Below are 25,990 nucleotides of genomic sequence, written 5' to 3'. Positions count from 1 at the left end.
GAGGGGAGGTGGCCGACTGCGCAAGCGCAGTGGCTGGCGGGCGGGCCTCCGTCGATTAGGGGTCGACGGACGGGTCGACGGCCATGTCGGCGCTTCGGGCCGGGGCAGGTTTGCAGCTCGGGAAGCGGCTGGCTCTGATCAGGGCGGTGAGTCCGTCCCGAAGGGTGCAGGGGCGCGGGGGGGCCGGGGATCGGGGGCGGGGGCCGCCGCGGGCGACCTGGGACGGAGCGACCGGGGCCCGGTGGCGGCGGCGAGGCCTGGGGCCCGCGGTCTGGAGGGCCGGACGGAGCCCTGCCGAGCCCAACCCGCCGCCAGACGGACACACACAGACAGGGAACCGGCCGAGCCGCCGGGCCGGGCCGGAGACGAGCGGTTGAGGCCAGGCGAGGCGGCGGCGGCGGCGGCCCGGTGAAGGTCACCCAGCCCCAGGCCGTGGCCGCCTCTGCCGGAGCTTGGGGTGGGGTGGGGGTCGGGGTCGCTCCAGTCCCCCCCGCAGGGGCCCCGGGGCCGATGGAGCTCAGAGCCGCGGGGTCTGGGGGCGGGGAGGACGGCGGAGAACTTGCCCTTGGCCTTCCTGGCCCGACCCCAGCCCCGGCCCCCGAGTGACGGAGAGCCAGCGTGGTTTAGGGGTAAGAGCCCGGGCTTGGGTGTCAGTGGACGTGGGTTCCGATCCCGCCTCCGCCACTCGTCCGCCCTGTGACCTTGGACAACCCGCTTAACCTCTCTGCGCTTCAGTTCCCTCATCTTTAAAATGGGGATTAAGAGTGTGACACCCCCTCCACGTGGGACAACCTGATTACCTTCTATCTACCCCAGAGCTTAGAACAGTGCTTGGCACGTAGTAAGCGCTTAACAAATACCATTCTTCTTCTTCTTCTTCCCCGTCCGGGCCACTGCCCCTTGCAGCACCGTGCCCTGGGCCCGGGAGATGGTAGTCGGTAGCTGTTCTGGGAGCTCTTCAAATCTCAGAGAAGCCGAATTTTGAGGGTGCAAATCAGACCCTAAGGCTTGACTCGCTAATGCAGTATCGGATTTTCATGTTCAAGTGCGACGGTATTGGAAGCTAATTCCGTAGACATTCAATCGTATTTATTGAGCGCTTACTCTGTGCAGGGCACTATACTAAGCGCTTGAAAAAGTACAGTACAGCGATAGAGACAGACGATCCCTGCCCCCAACGAGCTCAGAATATATGTTCTGTTGCAGCACCCCTAGTAATAGTAATAATAATAATGTTGGTATTTCTTAAGCGCTTATTATGTGCCGAGCACTGTTCTGATCGCTGGGATAGAAGTTAATCAGGTTGTCCCACGTGGGGTTTACAGTCGCAATCCCCTTTTTACAGATGAGGTAACTGAGGCACAGAGAAGTGAAGCCACTCGCCCAAAGTCACACAGCTGATTGTGGCAGAGTTGGGGTTAGAACCCACAACCTCTGGCTCCCAAGCCCGTGCTCTTTCCATTAAGCCACACTGCTTGTCGACCTCCCAGCCGCGCCACCCCCCCTCCCCGGTCCTATAGTACTTATATATGTATTGATAATTGTATTTATTTGTATCCGTGTCTGTCCTTCTGCACCCTCCCCGCCCCCCCCGGAACTCGTTGTGGGCAGGGAATGTCACTGTTTACTGCTGTACTTTCCCAAACGCATAGTACAGTGCTCTGTGCACAGTAAGCGCTTAATAAATACGATTGAATGAATGATGATAATAATCTTCGTATCCGTTCAGCTCTTGTGTCAATCACTGTACTAAGTGCTGGGATAAATACAAGTTTCATCAGGTCAGAAGGGCACAGGTATTGAATCCCCATTTTACAGATGAAGAAGTTGAGGCGCAGAGAAGTGGCAGAATTAGGATTGGAACTCAGGCCCTCCGACTCACAGGCCCATGCTCTTTCCACTAGGTCGCACTCCTTCCATATCCTCCAGCCCTCTATTTCCTTGGGTTTAAAAATTAACCCATTCAGTTGCATATTGTATTTTAGTCAGTCACCAGTAGGTACCTAAACTGTCTTGATTAATGAACCTGATTTAGTTTTGTGTGTGTGTGTGTTAACTGTTTTAAGTGTTTGGGTAGGTACATGTTAATTAGGTCGGGCACAGCAGTCCCCATCCTGCATGGGGTTCAAAGTCTAAGTAGGAAGGAGAACAGGTATCGAATCCCCATTTTACAGTTGAGGAAAATGAGGCGCAGGGAAGTTGTGACTTGCCCAAGGTCACACAGCAGACAAGTGGCAGAGCTGAGATTAGAACCCAGGTCCTCTCTAGTAGGCCATAATATTATACTGTCACTACTGAAGTCTCTAAAGCTAAATGTGAATAAACTGGAACGCAAGTGCCAAATCTAACTAGAAACAAAGCCTCTCCTTTTTAAAATGTTTATAGGGTTTCACCTAGTTTTTCCCTTCTCCTACTGTGACCGAAGGTGGAGTCCAGTAATCTAGAGAACAGTCCTTATGTTGTTCATATATTCAGTTTTTTATTCTAAACAAATTGACTTAGCTGATGGTGATTAATACAAAAAGTCTTTCTACTTTGACTCTAAAGCTTCTTTTTCAACCTCTTAGTATTTATTGAGAGCCTATTGTGAGCAAAGCACTGTACTACAAGCTGGAATAAAATACCTAGGGATGAAAAGTTGACACCCTCCATGTCCTCAAGGGTTTCCCAGTCTAAGAATGAAAGTGGCGGGGGGGGGGGGGGGGGGGGGGGGGCGCGAGGGTGTTGGTGACAGACACAAAGGAAAGATAGAAAGACCAGGACAGCAGTCTGTTACAAAAAGAGCAATGAAGCATTGTAGCGAAAGAAACAGAGTTGCATGTCCCTGGATGCTCAGGTCTGTCTGTTCAGAATTCAACAACCACAACAGCGATAGGCAGAGTTAAAGTTACAGACTTCCCAGCGATCCTGTCTCACCTTGCCATGCTGGAGCAAGGGGCGACAGAAACCTGAATGGCAGTTGGAGGGAGTGTGCCTGGGGCCTTAATAAATTTAGAACAAAGGGATATTATACTATTATAGCTGACTGCCCTCATTGCCTGCAACACCTCTCAATCAGTGGTATTTATTGAGCACTTAACTGTGTGCAGAACACTGTACTAAGCACTTGGGAGTGTACACCCAGTCCACAACAAGCTTTCTGCTTTAGGCTGTTTAAAATACCATTGCCCAGTTCAGGCTTCCTACTTGGGAAGCCCTCCCCTCTTGGCTAAACCATGTCCTTGCTAAACTTTATTAAAACCTACCACCTACATAAAACTTTCTCAGAGGTACACTTTCTGGATCTCTGTACTCTAACCACACTAGTAAACCCAAATGTACATGGAAATTGACTTTGTTGCTGTAATTGGTAACCTCACTTCTTTTTATCCACTCACTTTTGTCGCCTGCATTTTATGTTGGGGTCTTTGTGTTTGACTTCTCTCCGTCATTTGATTGGAAATTCCTTTAGGGTAGGGACTCAAAATCTTCTCCTGTGCCTTTCTCCATAGTACTAAAGTTACTCCGATAACTATAAGTGCTGACTGAATATCTTGAGATATTGGAACCTATGGAAGAAACTCACTCCTCGTCTTTCATTTCCACTGAAAATAATCAGTTTTATGTATTTAGCACTTACTGTGTGCAAAGCACTGACTTCTTGGGAAAGTACAATACAACAAAGTCGGTAGGCACACTCTCTGCCCACAAGGAGCTTTCTGTCTTCAGGAGCTTTGCAGAAAGGAAGGAGTTAAGGTAGAACAACAGTATTTTATATGGAGGGAAATTTTGACCTACAAAACTAGTTGTGGGAAGAAATAATTTTCCAAGTTTTGAAATTACTGTCAATTTGCAAATGGTACAGATTTTTTTTTTTTAAAGCTGTTTCATACCCTCTAGCTAAATTTTCATTTCTAGGCACATGAGTTCAGGTACCTGCACTTGGTGAATTTAATGATTTCAATATTTGTGTTTCAGAAATGGCCAGCAGCTTTCCAATCTGTTTCACGGAACTTTCACTTGAATGTGGATGGAAATAAAAGAGCATCTGCTAAGGTTTCAGATTCTGTGAGTCCATGTTTTACTGTTTGAATTAGACTGGGTTGTTGAGAAAATTTTAATATCACGTCATTTGTGTGTTTATACATTTAAAAACAAGAAAAATGTTGGTAAAAATGGCAATTAGAAAGGAAAACCTGGCTTGCATGGTCATTTTTAATGAATTCAGATTTACTGAAATACTTTTCCTCGATCAGAGGATAATTTTAGAATGACTTTCATTGGCTTACCAGTACTGTGTTGATAAAACGAAGGCCACAGAGGGAGTAGTCAGCAGTGTCATGAACCTGAGAGGTCAAAGGAGAATTCTAGGACAAAAGAGCTCATTATAGTTAGCTAGAAGGAGGTCATTGGATCTCTTGGTGAGTGAAGTCTGAATGAAAAAGGGCTAAATTGGATTGCAGAGGTCAAGGAGAGAGAATTAGAGAGGAAGTGAAGGCAACAGGTGTAGGAGTTTGGATAGAAGCAGGGATAGGAACAGGAGCAGACAGGCCATTTAGCAGAACAGAAGTTCTGTGAGTTCCTTAGGGTATAAATAGTACAAAATATAGGCTTTTACTTTCAGTACAAAAGTTAAATGTAGTATTCCATCACTGTTTTGTGTCACTGAGCTAATTTAGTACTCCGATTGTCCCAGGCTAGGGATATAGGCTGAAAGATTAATCTCTTTAATAAAGCATTGACCAAAGTTTTTGCCCTCTATTCACTGCTCCTTTGGGAAGATCCTTATGTCGTGTAGTGGTGGAGAAAAATATTTCTATGCAATTTAAACAGACAGATCTCCCTTTTCCTAAATTTGAATATATAGCTTGATGTATATAGAAATCTAGTATATGCTCTGTGTCTCATGCTAAGTAGCAATTTTAATGCCTCATTGGATGGGGTCATATGCAAACATTTGGCATTGCTGCTGGGAGGGCATTACCAATAACTGAAATTATGTCCTAAGTATTCTCAACAATGTAGGTCAGATTGTTGTGAGCGGTTTTCTTTTCCCCCTGGATTAGTCCTATACAGAATTGGTAGATAATTCTAGTTAGGTGCATGTGTCAGCACTTGGGTTCCTTGCTTTCGGTTTTGTTATCCAGTTCCCCTTCACTTTTGTAGATGGGGCCTGTGTGGTGGTGTGTCTTGCTGCATCTGTAATATGTTTGTATCGATTTTGGGAGGTACTAAGTTTGAGGCTATTTTGGGGGATGGTAATTTTGTTATACTCTTTCAGGGGAGGAGTTTAATCACTTAATCCGATTTTCCAAACATTAATGAGATAATTTTTTACTCCTCCAGATTTCTACCCAGTATCCAGTAGTGGATCATGAATATGACGCAGTTGTTGTCGGTGCTGGTGGAGCAGGTTTGCGGGCTGCGTTTGGCTTGTCAGAAGCTGGGTTTAAAACTGCATGTCTTACCAAGCTCTTCCCTACCAGATCCCATACTGTTGCCGCACAAGTAAGAAAAAAAGTCTCATAAGCCTTAGGAGGGATTGACATGGCATGTTTTGGTGACTGTGGATTGATAAGTGGGAATTGTATGAAAGAGTATTGCCAAATCTTCAAAAATGAGGATTGACTGAGGAAGTGAGGAACAAACTAAAGTAGGCTTTTCAGATTCATTTCCAATTTTATTTCTCTGGAATCTTTCCCATACAGAGTGTTCAGCTCTGTTTGTTCCATATTCGCCAGCCGTGTTTTGGGAATGGGAGAGTTAGCCTAATGCCCTAAGAAGCACTGTTGCACAGCACGAGGCTCCAAGTACAGTGAAGAAAATTTCTACCTCGGGCCTGGGGTCAGGTCGCTCCCTCCAGGTGACCCTGTGGCCCCAAGCCCAGAGCGGCAGCGAGAGCCACCGCAAATATCCGTGACGAGTTGGGCCTGCGTGGAATGTGGGGTCGCCAGAAGGAGTCCCCTGACCAGACTGAAAGTGCTTAGACTGATTTACCTGACTTTGTAATTCCATCGAGAGGAAAAATGGGGAAATGTTTTCCCTATAAATCCTTCCCCTTGGTCCTGGATAGTAGCTTATGGTCAAGAAAGTCCAGTAAATATAGGATTTAATGTATGTGATTGTTTTACCTGTAAGAATATTTGGCCTCAAAAATCATTTAAAATCTTATGGGAAGGTGCTGGGATACACACATGGTGGATGGATATAATTTTAAATGGCTAACGTTTTTTCTTTTTGGGACATAAAATGTCATGTCAGATATTGAGTTGTAACTTTTAGTGCAAATCGTCTATATTTTTCAGGGAGGAATCAATGCTGCCCTGGGAAATATGGAGGAAGATAACTGGAGGTGGCATTTTTATGACACCGTTAAAGGTTCTGACTGGTTGGGAGATCAGGATGCAATTCACTACATGACAGAGCAAGCACCTGCTTCAGTGGTTGAGGTAAAGTGTGGAATTCTAATTGCCTTATCAATTCAATGTTGATTTTTACTCCTATCCTAGGTCCATTTCCTACTGAGTGCTTGAATTCCGCGTGATCACGGGTGAGGAGAGGGACTAGAAATTGAAGGGAGGTAGCCCATTACACGTGCAAAGGGGCCAATATGGAGGAGTTAAGAGGAGGACATGTGGCCGGTAGGTCGGCCGTGTTTGCCATAGGCTTGCATCGCCCCCTTTTATAGCTCAGTTTAGGTCCCATGGGAGAAGGGTCTAGCACATGAGTCTTCATGCTCCTGTCCTAGACTCAGGTTTCCAAGGGTCCTTACTTCCCATTCCTCCAGGGCCTGGCTCCCCATTCTTCCAATAATGGCTTCCCCAAGGGGACACATGGGGCCCACAAACCCCCCTCATCTCCCCCCGACCCCCGCCTCCTCTGTGAGGTAATATAGGGAACAAGCCCCTGGGAAACACCATTCCTCAATGTCAGCCGCGTCCTACTTAAGCCCAGTCTGGTAAAGGGAAGGAAGAGACACCAAAATTTTTATTGTCCTGCCTCCAGGTTTACCCTTAGGGCTAGTCTGTTTTTAAACATTTTAATTCATTGGTCTAGATAAACTTTGTTTTTTCTTAGTCACCTTTCGTTGGGAGCACCGTATAAAAGTGGGTGAAATTTTTGTTGGAAGACTTTAATCTGTTCTCTAAGTTGAGCTGAGGTGGATTAGTTTGTCTTAATTAAGTTTTAAACTATTTGAATTCAGAAGCTGAAGATAATGTCTTATAAAGTTTTTTTTATATTGAACAGCTGGAAAATTATGGCATGCCATTTAGCAGAACAGAAGAAGGGAAGATTTATCAGCGAGCATTTGGCGGGCAGAGCCTCCAGTTTGGGAAAGGGGGACAGGCTCATCGGTGCTGTTGCGTGGCCGACAGGACGGGACATTCTCTCTTGCACACTTTGTATGGAAGGGTAAGGAATTCTGGGAATGGTGATTCGGCTGCCAGGTGAAGAAAGCTGCCCTGGTGCTCATTTTTTTTCCCATTCGGATAATGTGACCGATGTCTGGCCTTAAGCAGCTACTGATTAAAAATGACATTGGAAGAGCACTAATAAAATTGAAGTGTTCTCCTTAGCTGTCTTTAAAGTGGCTTGGGTTGGAGTTGGTTGGTAGAAGGCACCCTTCGTTGATATGATAGTCTTTGTAATTAAATCGACTTATGGCTCAGGTATCTTCAGGGTGTATTCTCCTCCATTTCAGGGAGATTGGTTACATTTTCCATTCCCTTCCCTATGCCCGGTTTACCTGAGTTCCCATCTTTAACATGCTAAATTCAGATAACCACAACTAGTTCAGAGGGGTCTAACCAGATTAAAGTGGCTGTACCTCAGTCTTATTAATCTCACATACGTTAAAAAAATGTTGAAAATGTGTTTTGCGTCTGTGTATGTGTGTGGTTTTGTTTTTTACCCAGTCACTGAGATACGATACCAGCTATTTTGTGGAGTATTTTGCTTTGGATCTCCTGATGGAAAATGGAGAATGTCGGGGTGTTATTGCATTGTGCATAGAAGATGGGTCCATACATAGGATAAGGGCAAAAAATACAGTTGTTGCAACTGGGTAAGAACATTCATTCATTCATTCAATAGTATTTATTGAGCGCTTACTATGTGCAGAGCACTGTACTAAGCGCTTGGAATGTACAAATCGGCAAGATAGAGACAGTCCCTGCCCTTTGATGGGCTTACAGTCTAATTGGGGGAGACAAGCAGACAAGAACAATGGCAATAAATGGAGTCAAGGAGAAGATCATCTCCTAAAAACAGTGGCACCTAAATAGAATCAGGGTGATGTACATCTCATTAAACAAAATAGAATAAATAGGGTGATGAAGATATATAAATATGATTTGCAAATTGGTCAAGAAGAGCAGTGTTATAGAGATTTACTGGTTTGATTTCATCCATAATTGTCTGGGTGCCAGGGTAATCTATTGTGCCCGCTGGCTAATTAAATACATCACCAGGGAAGTAATAATTAGTGTTTATTTGCACCATCTGTGAAGCTAGTATTTCAGACCGATTAAACTGTGAAATATGTTTTCCAGAGGCTACGGACGCACCTTCTTTAGCTGTACTTCTGCTCATACCAGCACTGGTGATGGCACAGCTATGATTACAAGAGCAGGTCTGCCTTGTCAGGATTTGGAATTCGTACAGTTCCATCCCACAGGTAGGTTGTTACTAATCTGATGAAATTGGTTAATTCCTTAAATTTAAATCTGGATTGGTAGAGCTTAGGCCTGGGAGTCATAGGACCTGGATTCTCATCCCAGTTCTGCCACTTACCTGTTATGTGACCTTGGGAAAGTCCCTTCAGTTCTCTTTGTGCTTCAGTTTCCTCATCTGTAGAAAGAGGAATCAATACCTGTTCCTGATCCTACTTGGACTGTGAGCCCTGAGGGACGGGGACTGTGTCTGACCAGATTATCTTGTATCTTCACCAGTGCTTACTACTGTGTTAGGCACGCAGAAAGTGTTTAACAGTCACCACAGTTATTATCTCAGTGTGCATATTGGGTTCTACAAAAGCTAGGCTTATTTCACTGTGCGATGCTGGACATAAGCTGTTGCTGCACATTTCATCCCATTCCAAATGATCACATTCTCCCACCCTCACCAGCTGTCTGACTCCATGGCACACCCTCTCTGGGCTCTTGGAAATTTCCATCTCTGTGCTGCTCCATGACAGTTCCCCCTAACCTGTAACCCAAGCCATGTGGCTTTCTTTATTTTAAACCTGTCCCCGTGCCCATCTTCTGCCACGCAGCCTCTGAACAGTCCACACCACTCGAGATGATCCCTTCTCGAGTCCTGACCCGATGGAAGCCCCAGGTGGCAGGGAAAGGGCCGAGTGGACCTGGTTATGACTCTGGTGCCAGTGTGGGTGTGACCAGAGGTTTGAGGGGCTTAGGGCTACAGGATACAGGGGCACAAGGGAGCCACAGGGGTGGCTTCATAGAGGCATTGGGTTGTGGGGAATGGGGCTGGGGACAACTCAGTGGGGTTGTCTTGTGTATTTCTGCCAGACTCTCACTCACCCTTGTTTTCTCGTATATCGACTGTGTCTCAGTGTTCAGGCACTCTCGAAACTATGTCGAAACTGAAGAGCTACTTACTGAGATTGTGCTTTTTTTAAAAAAATGTCCTATTACTAAGCAATTATTTTGGCTACTCATGGAACAGTTAGGATCCCTGACTCCTATCTGGCTGCCTAGACACTCTGTCGGCTACCAAACCCTGCCCTGGCTCCTGAGCATCCCCTCTACCAATCGGTATAATCTGGTTTCCCAGGGGTTAGAAGCAGCAGGAAGAGAAGGAAAGCAGAATCGGGGGCTCGACCCAAAAAACAAAAAAAAGGGTTAATGGGAGGAGAAGGAGAAATAGTACTGACTTGGTGTGACCTGGGCAATTTTGTATTGTGTTGCTCACTCATCCAGCCACCTAGCAGGCATATTTAATTTGGAGGGGCTGTATGAGGCATTTTGTTTGCAGAAAGTAGATCTTGTGCATCCAATCTGCACCAATTGTCTCCCACAAAAGTCTTCTAGCCATATATATTGTTTGCATTGGGGAAGACATTGGGACAGGAGCTAGCCGAAAACTGTAGTGCCACTAAGGAAGGGGCGTATAGCTGTAAATCATATCCTGTTCCAGAACAGAAAATAAAGATTTCTGTGCTCCCTCCCGCCCCCCAGAGCCCTGCTTCCATGTAGAAATCTGTCGGTGGTATTTGTTGAATGACAGAAGTGTGCTTCCATGAGAAGGTAAAAGTTTTTGTTATCCATCACTGACATTTTAGGTATCTCCATGCCAGGACAATCCAAGTGGATTGATCCTTTATGGACAAGAGAGTTTATTGTGTGTGAATCCTCTTAGGTGGGTATACTGCATAAATTCCGTCAATCAGAGTCAATTAGTTAACTCTCTCAGCTCGAGGAAACACAGGGCCGCTTGGGGGATTTTGCTTAAACTCTCTCCTATTGCTAACAGGACTATCTGCAGGGTTGCGCTTCTGTAACTAGCAAGCAGATCTTTCCCTCCAGCAGCAGTTTAAACCAGGTATAAGTGAGGTCAGGGCTGTGTGATTATGCATAGCCTCTCTGACTCAGCTGACATTTTTGAATCTGCATTCAGTGGATACTCAATAATCATTTACTCTTACTGCTAAAGGTATATGAGAATAACACAGAAAATTTGCTGCTGTTGGAGGGTCTTTCCAAGGAGAGGAACCACTGAGCAGAAAACTGAAATCACGGGAAAACTCAAGAACATATATATTTGCCCCTGTAATAATAATAATGTTGGTATTTGTTAAGCGCTTACTATGTGCCGAGCACTGTTCTAAGCGCTGGGGGAGACACAGGGGAATCAGGTCGTCCCACGTGGGGCTCACAGTCTTCATCCCCATTTTCCAGATGAGGTAACTGAGGCCCAGAGAAGTGAAGTGACTTGCCCACAGTCACACAGCTGACAAGTGGCCGAGCTGGGATTCGAACCCATGACCTCTGACTCCAAAGCCCATGCTCTTTCCACTGAGCCACGCTGCCCTGTAGTACAGTAATAGTGAAAAGCAGATCCCAGCTCCACCGTTTGTCTGCTCTAGGACCTTGGGCAAGTCACTTTACTTCTCTGGGCCTCAGTTACCTCATCTGTAAAATGAGGATTAAGACTGAGCTCCATGTGGGATGGACTGTGTCCAACCTGATTAGGTTGTTCTACCCCAGCGCTTAGTACAATGCCTGGCACATAGAAAGTGGTTAACCAAATGCCTTAAAAAAAAGGCAGAGTGGTCTAGTGGAAATAACTCAGGTTTGGAAGTCAGGGGACCTAGATTCTAGTCCCAGCTCCTCCACTTGTCTGTTATGTGACGTGGGGCAAGTTACTTAATTTTTCTATGCCTCAATTTCCATATCTGTAATATGGGATTTATATACCTATTCTTGCTTCTACTTAGACTTGTGCCCCACCTGAGGCAGGGACTGTGCCTGACCTAATTATCTTGTATCTACCCCAGTGCTTGGCACATAGTAAGCACTTAAGTGCCATAATCATCAACCTTATAATCATCATTATTGAAACTCCAAGACCCCTAGAACTTGTTGTTTTACTCTCAAAATATAATAGGCCTGGCTCAGTTACCTAAATGGTGGTATGGATTTCCTTAACAGTTGAGGTGGAACCTTGGTGGTCTGGTTTGGTTGCTGGAATCGTGTGTGCAGCTGAGGCAGGCATCTGAGCCACTGCACGTTTTTGTGAGCAAAACAGACTTTTCTGGAATAATAATGGTGATGGTATTTGTTAAGCGCTTACTATGTGCCAAGCACTTTTCTAAGCACTGGGGTAGATACAAGGTAATCAGGTTGTCCCACATGGGGTTCACAGTCTTAATCCCCATTTTACAGATGAGGTAACTCAGGGACAGAGAAGTTAAGTGATTTGCCCAAAGTCACACAGCTGACAAGTGGCAGAGTCAGGATTAGAACCCATGACCTCTGATTCCCAAGTCCGTGCTCTTTCCGCTAAGCCATGCTGCTTCAATAGTGAAAGAGTGGTGGAATAATGGAAGAACAGTGAGTGTCAAAGCCTGGCGGTGTGAGGATGGGTTAGAAGCATGGGAGAATTCCTTAGGAGCTTAGAATTCCTTAACTCCCATTCTCTCCTAGACCCCCTCCAATCTGGCTTCCGTCCCCTCCACTCTACCGAGACTGCCCTCTCTAAGGTCACCCATGACCTCCTTCTTGCCAAATCCAATGGCTCCTACTCCATTCTAATCCTCCTTGACCTCTCTGCTGCCTTTGACACTGTCGACCATCCCCTCCTCCTCCATACCTTATCTCTCCTTGGCTTCACAGACTCTGTCCTCTCCTGGTTCTCCTCTTACCTCTCTGGCCGGTCATTCTCGGTCTCCTTCGCTGGAGCCTCCTCCCCCTCCCATCCTTTAACTGTTGGAGTTCCTCAAGGGTCAGTTCTTGGCCCTCTTCTGGTCTCCATTTACACTCACTCCCTCGGTGAACTCATTCGCTCTCACGGCTTTGACTACCATCTCTACGCAGATGACACGCAGATCTACATCTCCGCCCCTGTCCTCTCCCCCTCCCTTCAGGCTCGCATCTCCTCCTGCCTCCGGGATGTCTCCACCTGGATGTCGGCCCGCCACCTAAAACTCAACATGAGCAAGACTGAGCTCCTCATTTTCCCTCCCAAGCCCGGTCCTCTCCCAGACTTCCCTATCACCGTGGATGGCACGACCATCCTTCCCGTCTCTCGGGCCCGCGATCTCGGTGTCATCCTTGACTCGTCTCTCTCGTTCACCCCACACATCCTATCCGTTACCGAGACCTGCCGGTTTCACCTTTACAATATCGCCAAGATCCGCCCTTTCCTCTCCACCCAAATGGCTACCTTACTGCTACGGGCTCTCGTTATATCCCGGCTAGACTACTGTGTCAGCCTTCTCTCTGATCTCCCTTCCTCCTCTCTCGCCCCGTTCCAGTCTATTCTTCACTCCGCTGCCCGGCTCATCTTCCTGCAGAAACGATCTGGGCGTATCACTCCCCTTCTTAAACACCTCCAGTGGTTGCCTATCAACCTCCGCTCCAAACAAAAACTCCTCACTCTAGGCTTCAAGGCTCTCCATCACCTTGCCCCTTCCTACCTCTCCTCCCTTCTTTCTACCACCCACCCCACACGCTCTGCTCCTCCGCCGCCCACCTCCTCACCGTCCCTCGGTCTCGCCTATCCCGCCGTCGACCCCCGGGCCACATCCTCCCGCGGTCCTGGAACGCCCTCCCTCCTCACCTCCGCCAAACTGATTCTCTTCCCCTCTTCAAAACCCTACTTAAAACTCACCTCCTCCAAGAGGCGTTCCCAGACTGAGCTCCCCTTCTCCCTCTACTCCCTCTACCGCCCCCCCTTCACCTCTCTGCAGGTTAACCCTCTTTTCCCCCCATTTCCCTCTGCTCCTCCCCCTCTCCCTTCCCATCCCCACAGCACTGTACTCGTCCGCTCAACTGTATATATTTTCGTTACCCTATTTATTTTGTTAATGAATTGTACATCGCCTTGATTCTATTTAGTTGCCATTGTTTTTACGAGATGTTCTTCCCCTTGACTCTATTTATTGCCATTGTTCTTGTCTGTCCGTCTCCCCCGATTAGACTGTAAGCCCGTCAAACGGCAGGGACTGTCTCTATCTGTTGCCGACTTGTTCATCCCAAGCGCTTAGTACAGTGCTCTGCACATAGTAAGCGCTCAATAAATACTATTGAATGAATGAATGAATGAATGAATGAGATGGTAATGAGGAGGAAAAAGGAGAGGGCTTTTGTTTAGGTAAGTGTGTTGTTTTCCAGGTTACTAAAAAGTTTAATGTTTCATTTTTTACATTTGAAGTCTCCTAAAACTTCATTATTTCATTGTTTTTATTTCTAAGTTTGTAATTTTTTGGTTTAATCAGATATTAATTTGTGGCTATAAATCATGCTGAAAGGAAAAACAGGCCACATGGTTAGTCTTGGTAAAGTTAAATGTTCAAGCGATGGCTGTAATCTGGATTGAGATGTGCTTTGCCTTTTTTCTCTACGTCTGCTTTAGTCACAAACCATTTGACCAGCTCTTTCTTCCAACCCTTTTCCTTGCTGCCTAGAATCCCATATTCCTCCACTTTCACCCAAATGTTGAGGAATGTGTAAGAAATTACTGTGTTTCTGGCTGTTGAATTACATGTGGTTTCTTTACAGGCATATATGGGGCGGGCTGTCTCATCACTGAAGGCTGTCGGGGCGAAGGAGGCATTCTCATTAACAGTCAAGGAGAAAGATTTATGGAAAGATATGCACCCGTTGCAAAGGACCTGGCATCCAGAGATGTTGTTTCCCGTTCTATGACTATTGAGATCCGTGAAGGAAGGTTAGTTTCAGTTAACTGTTGGAACTCGTTTAATTTGACATATGGCTTCCTCTGCCACTTGTATATGGTTCCTGTGAGTGCCAGTGCTTGGAAAAATGTGGCTGGTAGGACAAATAGGGATTCTCCTGACTTCAGTCTCACTGAGTTAAGTTGGAAATGGTTTGCAGGGGTCAAAATTTCATTCCAAACCGGCAGTGTAAAAATCCTGGTTACCTTAAATGCTGGTTGTGGTAATTTTTCTAGAATAATTGGTACAAACCTGGCAGTGTCCTCCGAAGTGAGGCCCTTTTTAGTTTGGCTCAGTCACCTAAGGACTCCAGACTCTGAGCTCCTTATGGGCGAGATTTTTCAAGGCCCAACCCAAGCCCTACAAGCTTGATAAAATTGGGGATCTGGCCACCTGGACCTTGAGTTTTTAGAATGATCAGCCTCAAGTACTTTACTATAAATAAAGGGGCAGTGGTCTTTTAAAGAGGCCATTTTTAGGCAGTTCGGGCTATATTCATATGGTGGTAGAATGAACAGGTCAACTATATGCCCATAGAGGCCCCTGTAAGATGGCCTGTGGAAGGAGCACCGGTCTGGAAGTCAGAGGACCTGGATTCTAATCTTTGCTCCATCACTTACCTGCTGCGTGAGCTTGAGCAAGTCACTTCTCCGAGCCTGCTTCCTCATTGGTAAAATGGAGATGTTGTCCTCCTACTTAGACTCTGAGTCCCATATGTCCAACCCGATTATCTTCTATCTACAGTCCAGTGCTTCCTATGGTGTTTAGCAGACTTAATTAGGGAGGCAACTTAGCCAAGCATGGAGATGGGCAAGAGTGCTTTTTTTTCTTTTGGTTTGTATTTTAAGTCTTAACAGAAGTATATTAATATCACTGTAAGGGATCAAACTGACATTGGAGATGTTCATTGAAATTTCATTAGTCTTTGAAAATGCAGAGTAAAAAGTAAAAAATGTAAATCTGAGGTGTTGTCATATTTCCTTTCCTCCAAAGACTTTGTGGATATAAAACCAAAATGGAGTGGGTACTTGAGGGGCGTTTGTACTAAGCAGTTAGGAGAGTCAGCGGAAGCAAGACATGATTGAGACTCTGAGCCCCATGTGGGACAGGTACTGTGTCCAACCAGATTACCTTGTATCTACCCCAGCGCTTAGAACAGTGCTTGGCACATAGTAAGTGCTTAACAAATACCCTAATTATTATCTTCCCTACTCTCAAGGAGCTTACAAGCCAATGGGGAGACAGAAAATATTTACAAATAGTGGGAGCAGGTAGAAAAACAACGATGTAACAGGAAATAGTGCAAATATGTCAGGATGAAATAACTGAATAAATAATTGAATATACAAAAACACTTATTTAAATAAATGCTGAGAAGATGAACTAAATGCATAGATGCCATGGGTGCCTGTTGTGTTGATGCAACTAGAGGGTTTTGGATTAATTTAGGGAAGACTTCCTGGAGGAAGTGGGATTGAAGAAGCACTTTTAAGATGAGTTATTATCTGGTGAATTTGGTCCAGCTTAGAATGAGCTTCTTTGAGTTTGACAATTTTCATAACTAAAGTAAACAATACAAATTTTGAAAGAAGCTTCTCTGCCCTGGATTCCTAAAGAGAAAGTTAGGGATGTTTAGATGGCCTGTCACAAATCATTAGGCCAGATGACAAGGCCCTCCAAGCTTCCTCTTGTGTCACACGTTCAGTTAGTCCTCAGTTGCAAACTCCACTTCAGACCTCCTATCATTGCTCTTGACTAACATGTATATTTTCTCATTTCTGATAGAGGCTGTGGCCCTGAGAAGGACCATGTGTATTTGCAGTTGCATCATTTACCGCCTGAGCAGCTAGCCTCTCGCCTGCCTGGCATCTCAGAAACCGCAATGATATTTGCTGGGGTCGATGTCACCAAGGAGCCAATTCCTGTTCTTCCCACCGTGCATTATAATATGGGAGGCATTCCTACAAACTACAAAGGACAGGTAAGCATTCAAATATAGTCAGCTATTGCAGACACAGTGAACTGAACAAGTGTGAACATTGATAATTAATAAGAAATATTAAGTTTTGCTCAGTTTTTTTTAATTTTAGGTCATTTTGTGTAGGTCAATCAGTGCTTTTCATTTTGTCATGTCTCTTCTTGTATTAATACTATCATTGTAATAATTGGAGATCTTCAGTTTTTCCCATTGTCAATTTAATAAATCCCAGTTACTCATAAATAGATCATGGCTATCTAAGTTCCATTCACTATATTCATTCGGTCATATTTATTGAGTGTTTATTGTGTGCAGAGCACTGTACTAAGCACTTGGGAGAGTACAGTATAATAATAAACAGACACATTTCCTTCCCACAATGAGCTTACAGTCTGTATATCAAATAAGTTTTATCTGCTGGTCATGCTGTAACATTATATAAATTTTGATTCTTCCCTATGTGAAATTGATAACCACAATTGTTGAAAAAATGAAAAAAGCTTTGATGCTGTTAGCCTCGAATCGAAAGAGCTTCCCTAGCAACTAGATACTGCTATGCCCTCATGCACTTGAGACACCACTATTGAGTAAGGTTGATATTTACATATCAACTGTAAAAAAAAAAACTGGGTTCATCACTGATATTGCTGCAGAAAATCAGGTTTGTGGGGGGAAAAGGTAGATAAAACCAGAGGTCCCCTTTTTTATGGTTTTCGTTAAATGCTTACTATGCGTCCAACACTGTTCTAAGTGCTGGGGTAGATGTGTGACTGTGAGCAAGTCACTTAACTTCTCTGTGCCTCAGTTCCCTCATCTGTAAAATGGGGATTAAGACTGTGAGCCCCACGTGGGACAACCTGATTCCCCTATGTCTACCCCAGCGCTTAGAACAGTGCTCGGCACATAGTAAGCGCTTAACAAATACCAACATTATTATCCAAGTCAGTCAGGTGGGACACAGTCCAAAAAGAAAGAGAAAGTATCCAATCCCCATTTTACAGATGAAGCAACTGAGAAGTTAAGCGACTTGCCCAAGGTCACACTGCAGGCAGTTGAGCCAGGAGTTAAGGTTCTAAGAAACTGCAATTCCCTTATCTGCGCCAGGGCAGTAGAAAGACATGAAACTTGAAGAAATGTTGAACGAAAACAGAGACATCTTACTTTTTTGTCCTCCCATTGCCTAGTCTGGATCAGAACAAAGCTCCTTGTCCATTATAAATCTCAGCTCCACCAACAGTGAAGCTCAAACATTCTAAAACAAATCCCTGGAAATGTATAATAGGAGTATGGAAGACCTCTGGTCTAGGATTAGGGTGTGATAATAGTTCAGTCAACACTGACCTACTGATTTGAACACTTGGTTGGATGTGTCAATGTTTAGATTATTAGTTGCTTGATTGACCACGATTTTTCAGATGGTAGTACCCTCTCCATTAAAGCTATGTGTCTTCAAGGATACATTGCTTGCTGTCATCCAGTGCATCATCTCACTGATGGTAAGTGTAGGAAAATTAGGGAAAAGTGCAAGAGGCCTATCAGCTGAGTTGCAATGAATCCATTTTTCCTCTTGCAAACCAGAAGGGCCGGAGTGATTTTTCGGGAGGAAGCAAGGCTAGAGAACTATTTGGACTTCATCCCTTGTAGACTGCATTGAGAGTTGCTTTTATATATTGTCTTTGGTGTTTGAATAGGTCCTGAAACACGTGAATGGCAAAGATCAAGTTGTGCCTGGACTCTACGCTTGTGGTGAAGCTGCGTCTGCATCAGTGCATGGTGCCAATCGACTAGGAGCGAACTCTCTCCTGGACCTGGTGGTATTTGGGCGAGCTTGTGCTTTGAGTATTGCAGAATCATGCAGGCCTGGTATGCACATTCTTAAACGGCACGGTTAGATTACATAAGACTAGCATTAGCGACAATTTGCCCACCGAAGAGGAAACGTTCTTCTGTTCCTCTCCCCCACCCCCAATCAGTGTGATTTTTAGCAATACATAATCCTTAAATAATTACTTAAAATGAGTTTGGAGAACTAAATAATGGTTCATTCAAGTTGCTGGTTTTCAATACCACTAAAACATCAATATTACATTTTCCCTGCAAGTGCTACTGATTGAAACTAAAACATTAAAACATCTGTCGGTTAAAACTCCTTTTCTTCATCCTAATTGTTTTGACAGAAAAATAGTCAATGAAGATTGCAGGGTGTTTTTTTTTCTCCTTCATTTTGTTGGGTAAAGCTTACTACAGCAATTCCAGGACTGTTTGCTCTTTCAGAAACATCCAGTCCAGGTCTGATATTGATTTAAAAAGTGGCCCTCTATTAGTAACTCTTGTCTAGTAAACCCTAATGCCTTGTGGGGTGGAGGGAGCAAAGGTCTTGGAGAAGGGTCAGGCAGTGGTACAGATTGGCATTTATAGAAATGGACATACACCCACTTTTCCTTTAACACAAGGATTTCATTCTTCGTTTATTCAGTCGTATTTATTGAGCCCTTACTGTGTGCAGAGCACTGTACTAAGTGCTTGGGAGAGTACAATACAACAATAGACACATTCCCTGCCCACAGTGACCTTACAGTCTAGAGGGATTGGGGAAACCCTTGTTAAGGAAACCTCCCCATGTAATGATCACCTGTCTCGACCCCATGCTCACGTTTTCAGTTTTCAGCAATGCAGTATGCCAAGCCCAAACAGGCTGGTGTTGTCAGAACATTTCCTAATTCCCTAATCTCAAAACATCTCAAAAAAAAAAATGATGGTAGAACTGTGTGTAGTCTTTGAGCTGAAAACTGTGTTTAAGAGTATTCAGGTAAAGCCCAAACCAGGTGTTTTTCCTCTTATTAGGAGATGCGGTTCCCTCCATTAAAGCAAATGCTGGGGAAGAGTCCGTTGCAAATCTTGACAGATTGCGTTTTGCAAATGGAAGCATAAGAACGTCGGAACTCAGGCTCAATATGCAGAAGGTAAAAAATCCCAAACTGGTCTTTCTAGCCCACACTTTTGGATTTTGGTGGAATCTGTTCCTGGTTCCACATCCTAAGCAGGGAAACTCTCAAATGGTTTTGAATTCTATCCATTGCCTCCTTGTTTTGTGCCCTCCAGTAATAGAAAGTGAAGCTAATAAGGGCATTCAGATTTGGGCAAATTACATTCAATAAATATTCCACGTAATAGGAGGACCCCAAGATTTCCTTTTTAATACCTTGTAGCTAGCCTAGCCCTGTGGTGTTTGTGGCTTCACTGTCAGGAGATACTAGAGCTGCGGGAGTTTTATTGGCCCCTTGGGAAAAATCACACCTCGGGCCGTCATTTTGATTTAATATGGCAGAAATCAAGACCTAGAGGGGGTTAATGACAAAGGGGCTTTACTGAAAATGCTTTCTTGGGGATTCAGCTTTTCCATCCTAGAGGAGCAGTTAGTCTTTACTGAGACTTTTTTTCCCACAGGTCCAATAGAATGTGCTATTGTGCTTCATTGGGACTATCTCTCTGATCTGAAACATAACTTGTAACTTCAAACAGATTTACCATGTGGTGTTTTCTAAATCGATTCTGGCTGCTGAAACTTCTGTTCAAATATGCTTTTTTTTTAAAAAAAAAAAGACTTAGATTTTCAATATAGCTCCTTCAACTTTGTCTGAAGGTCCATGTAGTTACCAGTAATATTTCTTAACTTGGATTTGCAGTCAATGCAGAATCATGCAGCTGTGTTCCGTGTAGGAAGTGTGCTCCAGGAGGGTTGTGAGAAAATCAGCCAGCTTTATGGTGACTTGAAGAATCTGAAGACATTTGACAGGGGTGAGCAATTAACTATCTTTTTTATTAATACTTTTATCTGGGGGGATGCAACTCTTTTAAGAGCAGGAATTCCAGGAGATTCTCAGTACTTAAATACATTTTCTGTAATGATAGGGGTTATCGACGTAAGAGGAATGTCACTGGATTCCAGTTAGGGGGAGCACCTCCAGAAGCCAGACCTTTAAGAATTGGCAATTCTTTCTCATGTTTTCTTTTTTCTGGGATCTGTATAGGTTGAACCCAGTTCGCTTATGCTCAAAGACACTTGATGACAATGTGTAAGTTCCTTGAGGGCAGAGATGATGTCATTTGCATCTTCCAGCCCTTATTGTAGTACTTTATACACAGTAGGCTCCAGGCAATATTTTTAACCTCCTTATACTAGAACCTTAAAATCTAGGAACACTGTGAGCCCCCCTACAGTTTACCCACTCAACTTGATCCAGGCTGTAGGTTGGGGAGGGCTAACTTGTCTTCACTTAAAGACATTTTACTTGGATGAGAGCAGGATAATGCATTCATGGGATCAAGTATAAAATGATGATGTAATAATATGATGATTTCACTAAGAGAAGCAGTGTGGCCTAGTGGATAGAGCACGGGCCTGGGAGTCAGAAGGACCTGGGTTCGAATACTGGCTCTGCCACTTTTCTGCTGTGACCGTGGGCAAGTCATTTCTCTGTGCCTCAGTTACCTCATCTGGAAAAGGGGGATTAAGACTGTGAGGCCAATATGGAACAGGGGCTGTGACCAGCCCAATTATCTTATATCTAACCCAGTGCTTAGTACAGTGCTTGACACATAGTAAGTGCTTAATTATTATTATTATTGTCATTATTATAATTCTCATCACTTGCTGCTTGGAGGGTTCTGGAGATAGCCTCCAGGGCTCCAGGCTAGTTGGCACTCAGTATTCTTTCTGTTTTGGTTACCCTTGTCCTCAAAATGATCCATTTCTCGGCAGTTTTCTCTGCATAAAGACTGTCTTTTTTGAACTTTTTTGTTGTGGTGTTCAGGGATGGTGTGGAATACAGATTTGGTGGAGACGTTGGAACTTCAGAATCTCATGCTTTGCGCTCTGCAAACTATTTACGGTGCTGAAGCTCGCAAAGAGTCCCGTGGAGCTCATGCCAGGGAGGACTACAAGGTAAAGTGTTTTCGGAAGCCTTGCGTTTAGACATCCTTAAAAGGTACGACTCTGGTTTAAGATGGATATAGGTGAATCTCGGTCTCCAGGTGGCCAGAATATCTAAAATCTGGAGATACATTGTATGGTAACTGATTTAGCCGGAGATTCGTAAGCCCCACCCACCATTACAAGTCCCTGTAGACTGTAAGCTTGTTTTGGGCAGGGAATGTGTCTGTTTACTGTGCTCTTGTATTCTCCCAAGCACTTAGTACAGTGTTCTGCACTCAGGAAATGCGATTTACTATTACAACCAATCACTTCAGGGGAATTCCCTCCCCTCACGCTGTCTTCACTTAATCAACAACTTGAGGCTCCAACCTTCTCTCCTCTGTGGGTGCACCTAGGGAATGATGCCAGAAGCCGCTTGGCTCCATTTGCCAGGAAACAAAGATTTGGGGAAGGTGTGCCCACGTTACCTGGGACTCTCAGCCCCCAAATCCTGGCCAGAAGAGCCCCCAGAATCACTTGAGGTTTGCCCGGACCCCCGTTAGCTTCCGCCGGCTCCTAAAGCCCTCCAGTTCTTCCCATGTCAGTAGTGGCAGTTTGGGGATCTCTACCTAATGCATCCCAAATCCCAGTACCTCAGTTGCTGCCACCACCCCTTGTCTGAAGCTCAGGCATCTCCCCAAAGGCAAGGGGATCACTCAGGGACTAGCCTACCATCCCCCTCCCGGACTGGCTACAGGAAAGCCGCAACAGCTCCCTCTTTGCAGCCAGGTCCACGCCTCTGCTTGGCATCCAGAGCTCCTCCTCCAGCCCTGCCACAGGCGGACACCGGGATCAGCGATCTCAATCACATTTATTAGTCTTCTTACAAACTAACGGGGACCTCCTCTCCTCCTCCTTCCCACCACTTTCCAGTCCATCTGCAGTAGGCCCTAGCTGCTGGGGTTGCAGCTTTGGCCCCAAGTCGCACAGAGTACTGTCCTAGACTAAGTGCTGGGGAAAACAGTATATGAGTGAGAGTTAGACACAGTCTCTGGCCCACAAGGGGCTCACAGTCTAAGAAAAACGTAGAGAGGGAGTTGGTGACAGACACACAAGGAAATATGGGGTAGGAAATAATGAAAACACCATGAAAGACAAGGACAATGGTGACTACAATAAGAGCAAGAGGATGCTATGGCAATGGAACAGAACGTCAGGTTCCTTGCAGCTCTGCCCCACAATAATGACAGCCTCATCCACAGCCTTCCTCGTGTTCTAAGGTGGAGAAGGCCTCGTGTTCTGCCAGTGTTTTCCCACTCTTAGGCTGGAGCAAGGGTTGATGGAGACTCGATGGTCTGGGACGGGGTGGCTGCAGGTCTTGGCTGTCCGATGGTAATGGGGACCAACAGGGGCCATATGCTCCTGGTGCTTTCTCATTCTTCTCCTGGAGCAGGGGCTGAAGGGAAAGGGGTGGGGACCCGGCAACTCCTCTCCTGGGCTGCTGGCTCGGCTGTCCAGTGTAGAAGGGGACTGCCTTGACTGACTCAAGCATACTCTCATTTTTAGACTAAAAGATGAGAGTAATGCCGAGTAACATTTTCATGTCCGTGGTCCCTGTCACACAAGGAAACCAGTAACTTTTCTTTACCGCCTAAATGTAATTGGGGAGTAGGCCTTTTCTCTGCCGTCTCCAGTAGCACTTGACCCAGGGCCGACTGGGTTCTTTGGTAATCCGACAGTCCTACTGCTGACCTGCGTGCAGAACGACTAGATGGTTTTTAAGGCGACTATAGGATTACGCATTGATTACCATTCATTGTGGCTTTCCTGATCTGTGGAGTAGGTCCTGTTCAGTTATTCAGGTCAAGGTACAAATGCAGTTATTTCTGCCCTGTGCCAGTTGCCATCAAGTTGAACAAGTTCTGCAGTAGCTTCCCATTACCGTATATTTTCAAGGTTGAGAGGATCAACTCTGCTCTGCTCCGACCAGGCCCCTGGCTGTCTTACTTGGCCCCCTTTCCCTAGCCCAGATCCATCTTTACTGGTCCCACCTCAAAACATCAAAGTACTTTTTTTTTTTATCTGCTTGGCCAGATACTTGCTCTCCAATTGAAAGTAACCAGCTTCTGAATTAGAAATGCTCTATGAAGGATTCAATGTCAAACTCTTTAAATGCCATAATTATTTAATAAACTCACCCCGTTTCTGAATTATAGGCCCCTTCCACACTTGACTCAAAACAGTCTGCTCTATTATCTTTGTTTTGGCAAGATACTGAATGCGTCTGATCCTTTCTTTTCCTAATGAAAACGTAGAAAATGGAAAAACTATTGACGGCATTGACATTTTTCTTAAAGACCTCATTGTTTTGCTCTCTAGGTGAGGGTTGATGAATATGATTTTTCCAAGCCAATTCAAGGGCAACAGAAGAGACCATTTGAGGAGCACTGGAGAAAGCATACACTTTCTTATGTGGATACCAAGACTGGGAAGGTATGTGCTGAGGAGTTCTGTAAACCCTTTCCTGAGGGGTCACGAGGTCATTCCCCAGCGAATGGTTTGCATTGGTTGGTGACTCTAGCCTGTGAGCTCACTGTGGGTGGGGATTATCACTATTGTGGTGGTATACTTTCCCAAGCGCTTAGTACAGTGCTCTGCACACAGTAAGAGCTTAATAAATACGATTGAATGAATGACTCTAGATGTTAATGGGTTTTTGCTGATTGCCCCTCTGCAGAGATAAATACTTTCAGCCAAGGGACTATAGATTGGAGCTTGAATTTATTAGCTGAGTCCCTGAGTCAGTCTGCCCTTATTTCTTCCATGGATGGACTAACAGATAGATGCCTGCTTGTGAGTGGTAGGGGAAAATATAACATAGGCCAGGAATTGATTTGGGGAGCTTTTGATTGCACTGCAAAAGAATTATGGAACAAATTGGTTACTAAGCTGGATCTCAGTGAGATAATTAGGTTACCTGTAACCTGTCAGCAGATGCTTCTAACTTCAGATGAAGGTTAGAGTCCTAATTGAACAAGCATGGTAAAGAAAATGTGGCACACTTATTAAACCATTACCTAAAATGCAGCTCAAAGCTCACTAGTTGAATATGGGAAAGATTGCCCTTTGCACAAAAATGTACATAAGAGAGTGAAGATTCACCATTCACTCATTCAGTAATATTTATTAAATGTTTATTGTGTGCAGAGCACTGTACTGAGCACTTGATATTGGTTAAGATCACTTGTTCTTTTCCTGCCTGGCCTAGCTGGCTTGGGGCGTATCCATTCTTAACTGCGATTAATGAAGGAAAAAAGCTGTTCCTTGCTCTCACGGGCTGCATTCAATCCTGATCTGCAGTTGATTTCCCTAGACTCCCAGAACTTTTTGAAATAGGAGCAGTTCAATCGAAGAATGAGGGACCAACTTAGTTCCTCCTCCTGTAATAATTCAAATCTCTCTTCTGTTTTCAAAATGGCCTTTTTCTAGTAGATGAGATAAACATTGGTTTGGAGTCACAATTGATATTTGATTTATGGTTTTTTTTTTTTAGGTCACTTTGGAATACAGACCTGTAATTGATAAAACTTTAAATGAAGCTGACTGTGCTACTGTCCCCCCTGCTATTCGCTCCTATTGAAGAACATGCTGGATTAATTGATCAGTTTATGTAATTATGTCTTGCTAGATGTAATAGTATGTAATGTAATGTTATGTAATAGTGTCTTGCTAGATTTGGTATAGTGTGTGCAGCTTAAATAGACATATCAAAAACCACTGCTAGATAAAATACTGTTCTTAGTTACTCAAATTATGATTTCTGGCTCTCTGACTTAAGCTGTTCCTCTTTAAACTGACAGCAGGTAACCTGTTCTGCTGTTCTGTGATTTTCATAGTCAAAAAAAATCAGCGTCGTACTTAAATGAACACATTTTCATTTGCTAGAATTTTGTCTTATCTGTTTAAAATAATGTTTTATGATTGACAGCCTATCTCCCATGTTCTTTGGATGTAATTAAGGCAAGCCGGAGATCGTTCACCGAATCCAACTCTAAGACAAGGGGGGCTTCCACTGAAGTTTAAGGTGATGGGTTCAAGACAAACAAAAGGAAATATTCCTTCTTGCAGAAGGCAGTAAGCAAAGGAATCCTTTCTGATAGGAAATGCGTGTCCACTAAGGTCCCTAAAAGACCTTATCTTAAAGAAGTGAGACTTTGGTTGAACCTAAGGAAAAACTTCTTGACTGTTAGGCTAATTAAAAGCTGAAATGGGCTGGGACATGCAAAATAAACTGGTCAGTGACCTCCCCATGAAAGCTTCCTAGCGATTGTGAGGCTTAGAAGCAGAGTTCATTCACTATCCAGGAATCCCGAGGGAAGGACCGAGTGTGAATGTTCTTGAGAAACTGGGGTTCAGCTTGAGGGACTGGGCCTGGATGCCCATGGACCGGAAATAGTCCAGGGGACTATGGGCAGGAAACGTTTTAGCTGTTAGGGAGAGGAGTTGCAATTCAAGATGTAATTCAAAGTCTGTGGTTTGACTAAATATGAATGCTAACATTAAAACCATAAATAAATGTGGTAATTTACCTAACGTCTCTTGGATTTCAGTTTCCTTATCTGTAATACAATTGGAGCTCCCCTTTGCCCTTCCTTATCTCGGTGGAGAAGAGGATAGGGCAGGGCAGGCGCAACTC

General features: G+C 44.6%; 1 protein-coding gene across 1 annotated transcript; it reads left to right on the top strand.

The window, feature by feature from the left end:
* Positions 1–37: 37 nt before the first annotated feature.
* SDHA (succinate dehydrogenase complex flavoprotein subunit A) lies at positions 38–25,887 on the top strand. The gene is made up of 15 exons (XM_029053043.1): positions 38–146; positions 3,958–4,047; positions 5,326–5,487; positions 6,285–6,428; positions 7,228–7,392; positions 7,896–8,044; positions 8,532–8,656; positions 14,226–14,394; positions 16,187–16,382; positions 18,071–18,242; positions 19,224–19,342; positions 20,066–20,177; positions 21,194–21,324; positions 23,674–23,787; positions 24,848–25,887. Exons 1-15 carry the CDS (start codon positions 84–86, stop codon positions 24,932–24,934), a joined length of 1,998 nt encoding a protein of 665 aa, XP_028908876.1. The 5' UTR covers positions 38–83; the 3' UTR covers positions 24,935–25,887.
* Positions 25,888–25,990: the final 103 nt, after the last annotated feature.

This window comes from Ornithorhynchus anatinus, chromosome X2 (genome assembly GCF_004115215.2).
Source record: "Ornithorhynchus anatinus isolate Pmale09 chromosome X2, mOrnAna1.pri.v4, whole genome shotgun sequence".
Classification (NCBI taxonomy): Eukaryota; Metazoa; Chordata; class Mammalia; order Monotremata; family Ornithorhynchidae; genus Ornithorhynchus; species Ornithorhynchus anatinus.
The sequence above is the reverse complement of the archived record's forward strand: the minus strand, read 5'-3'. Positions and strand labels throughout refer to the sequence as shown.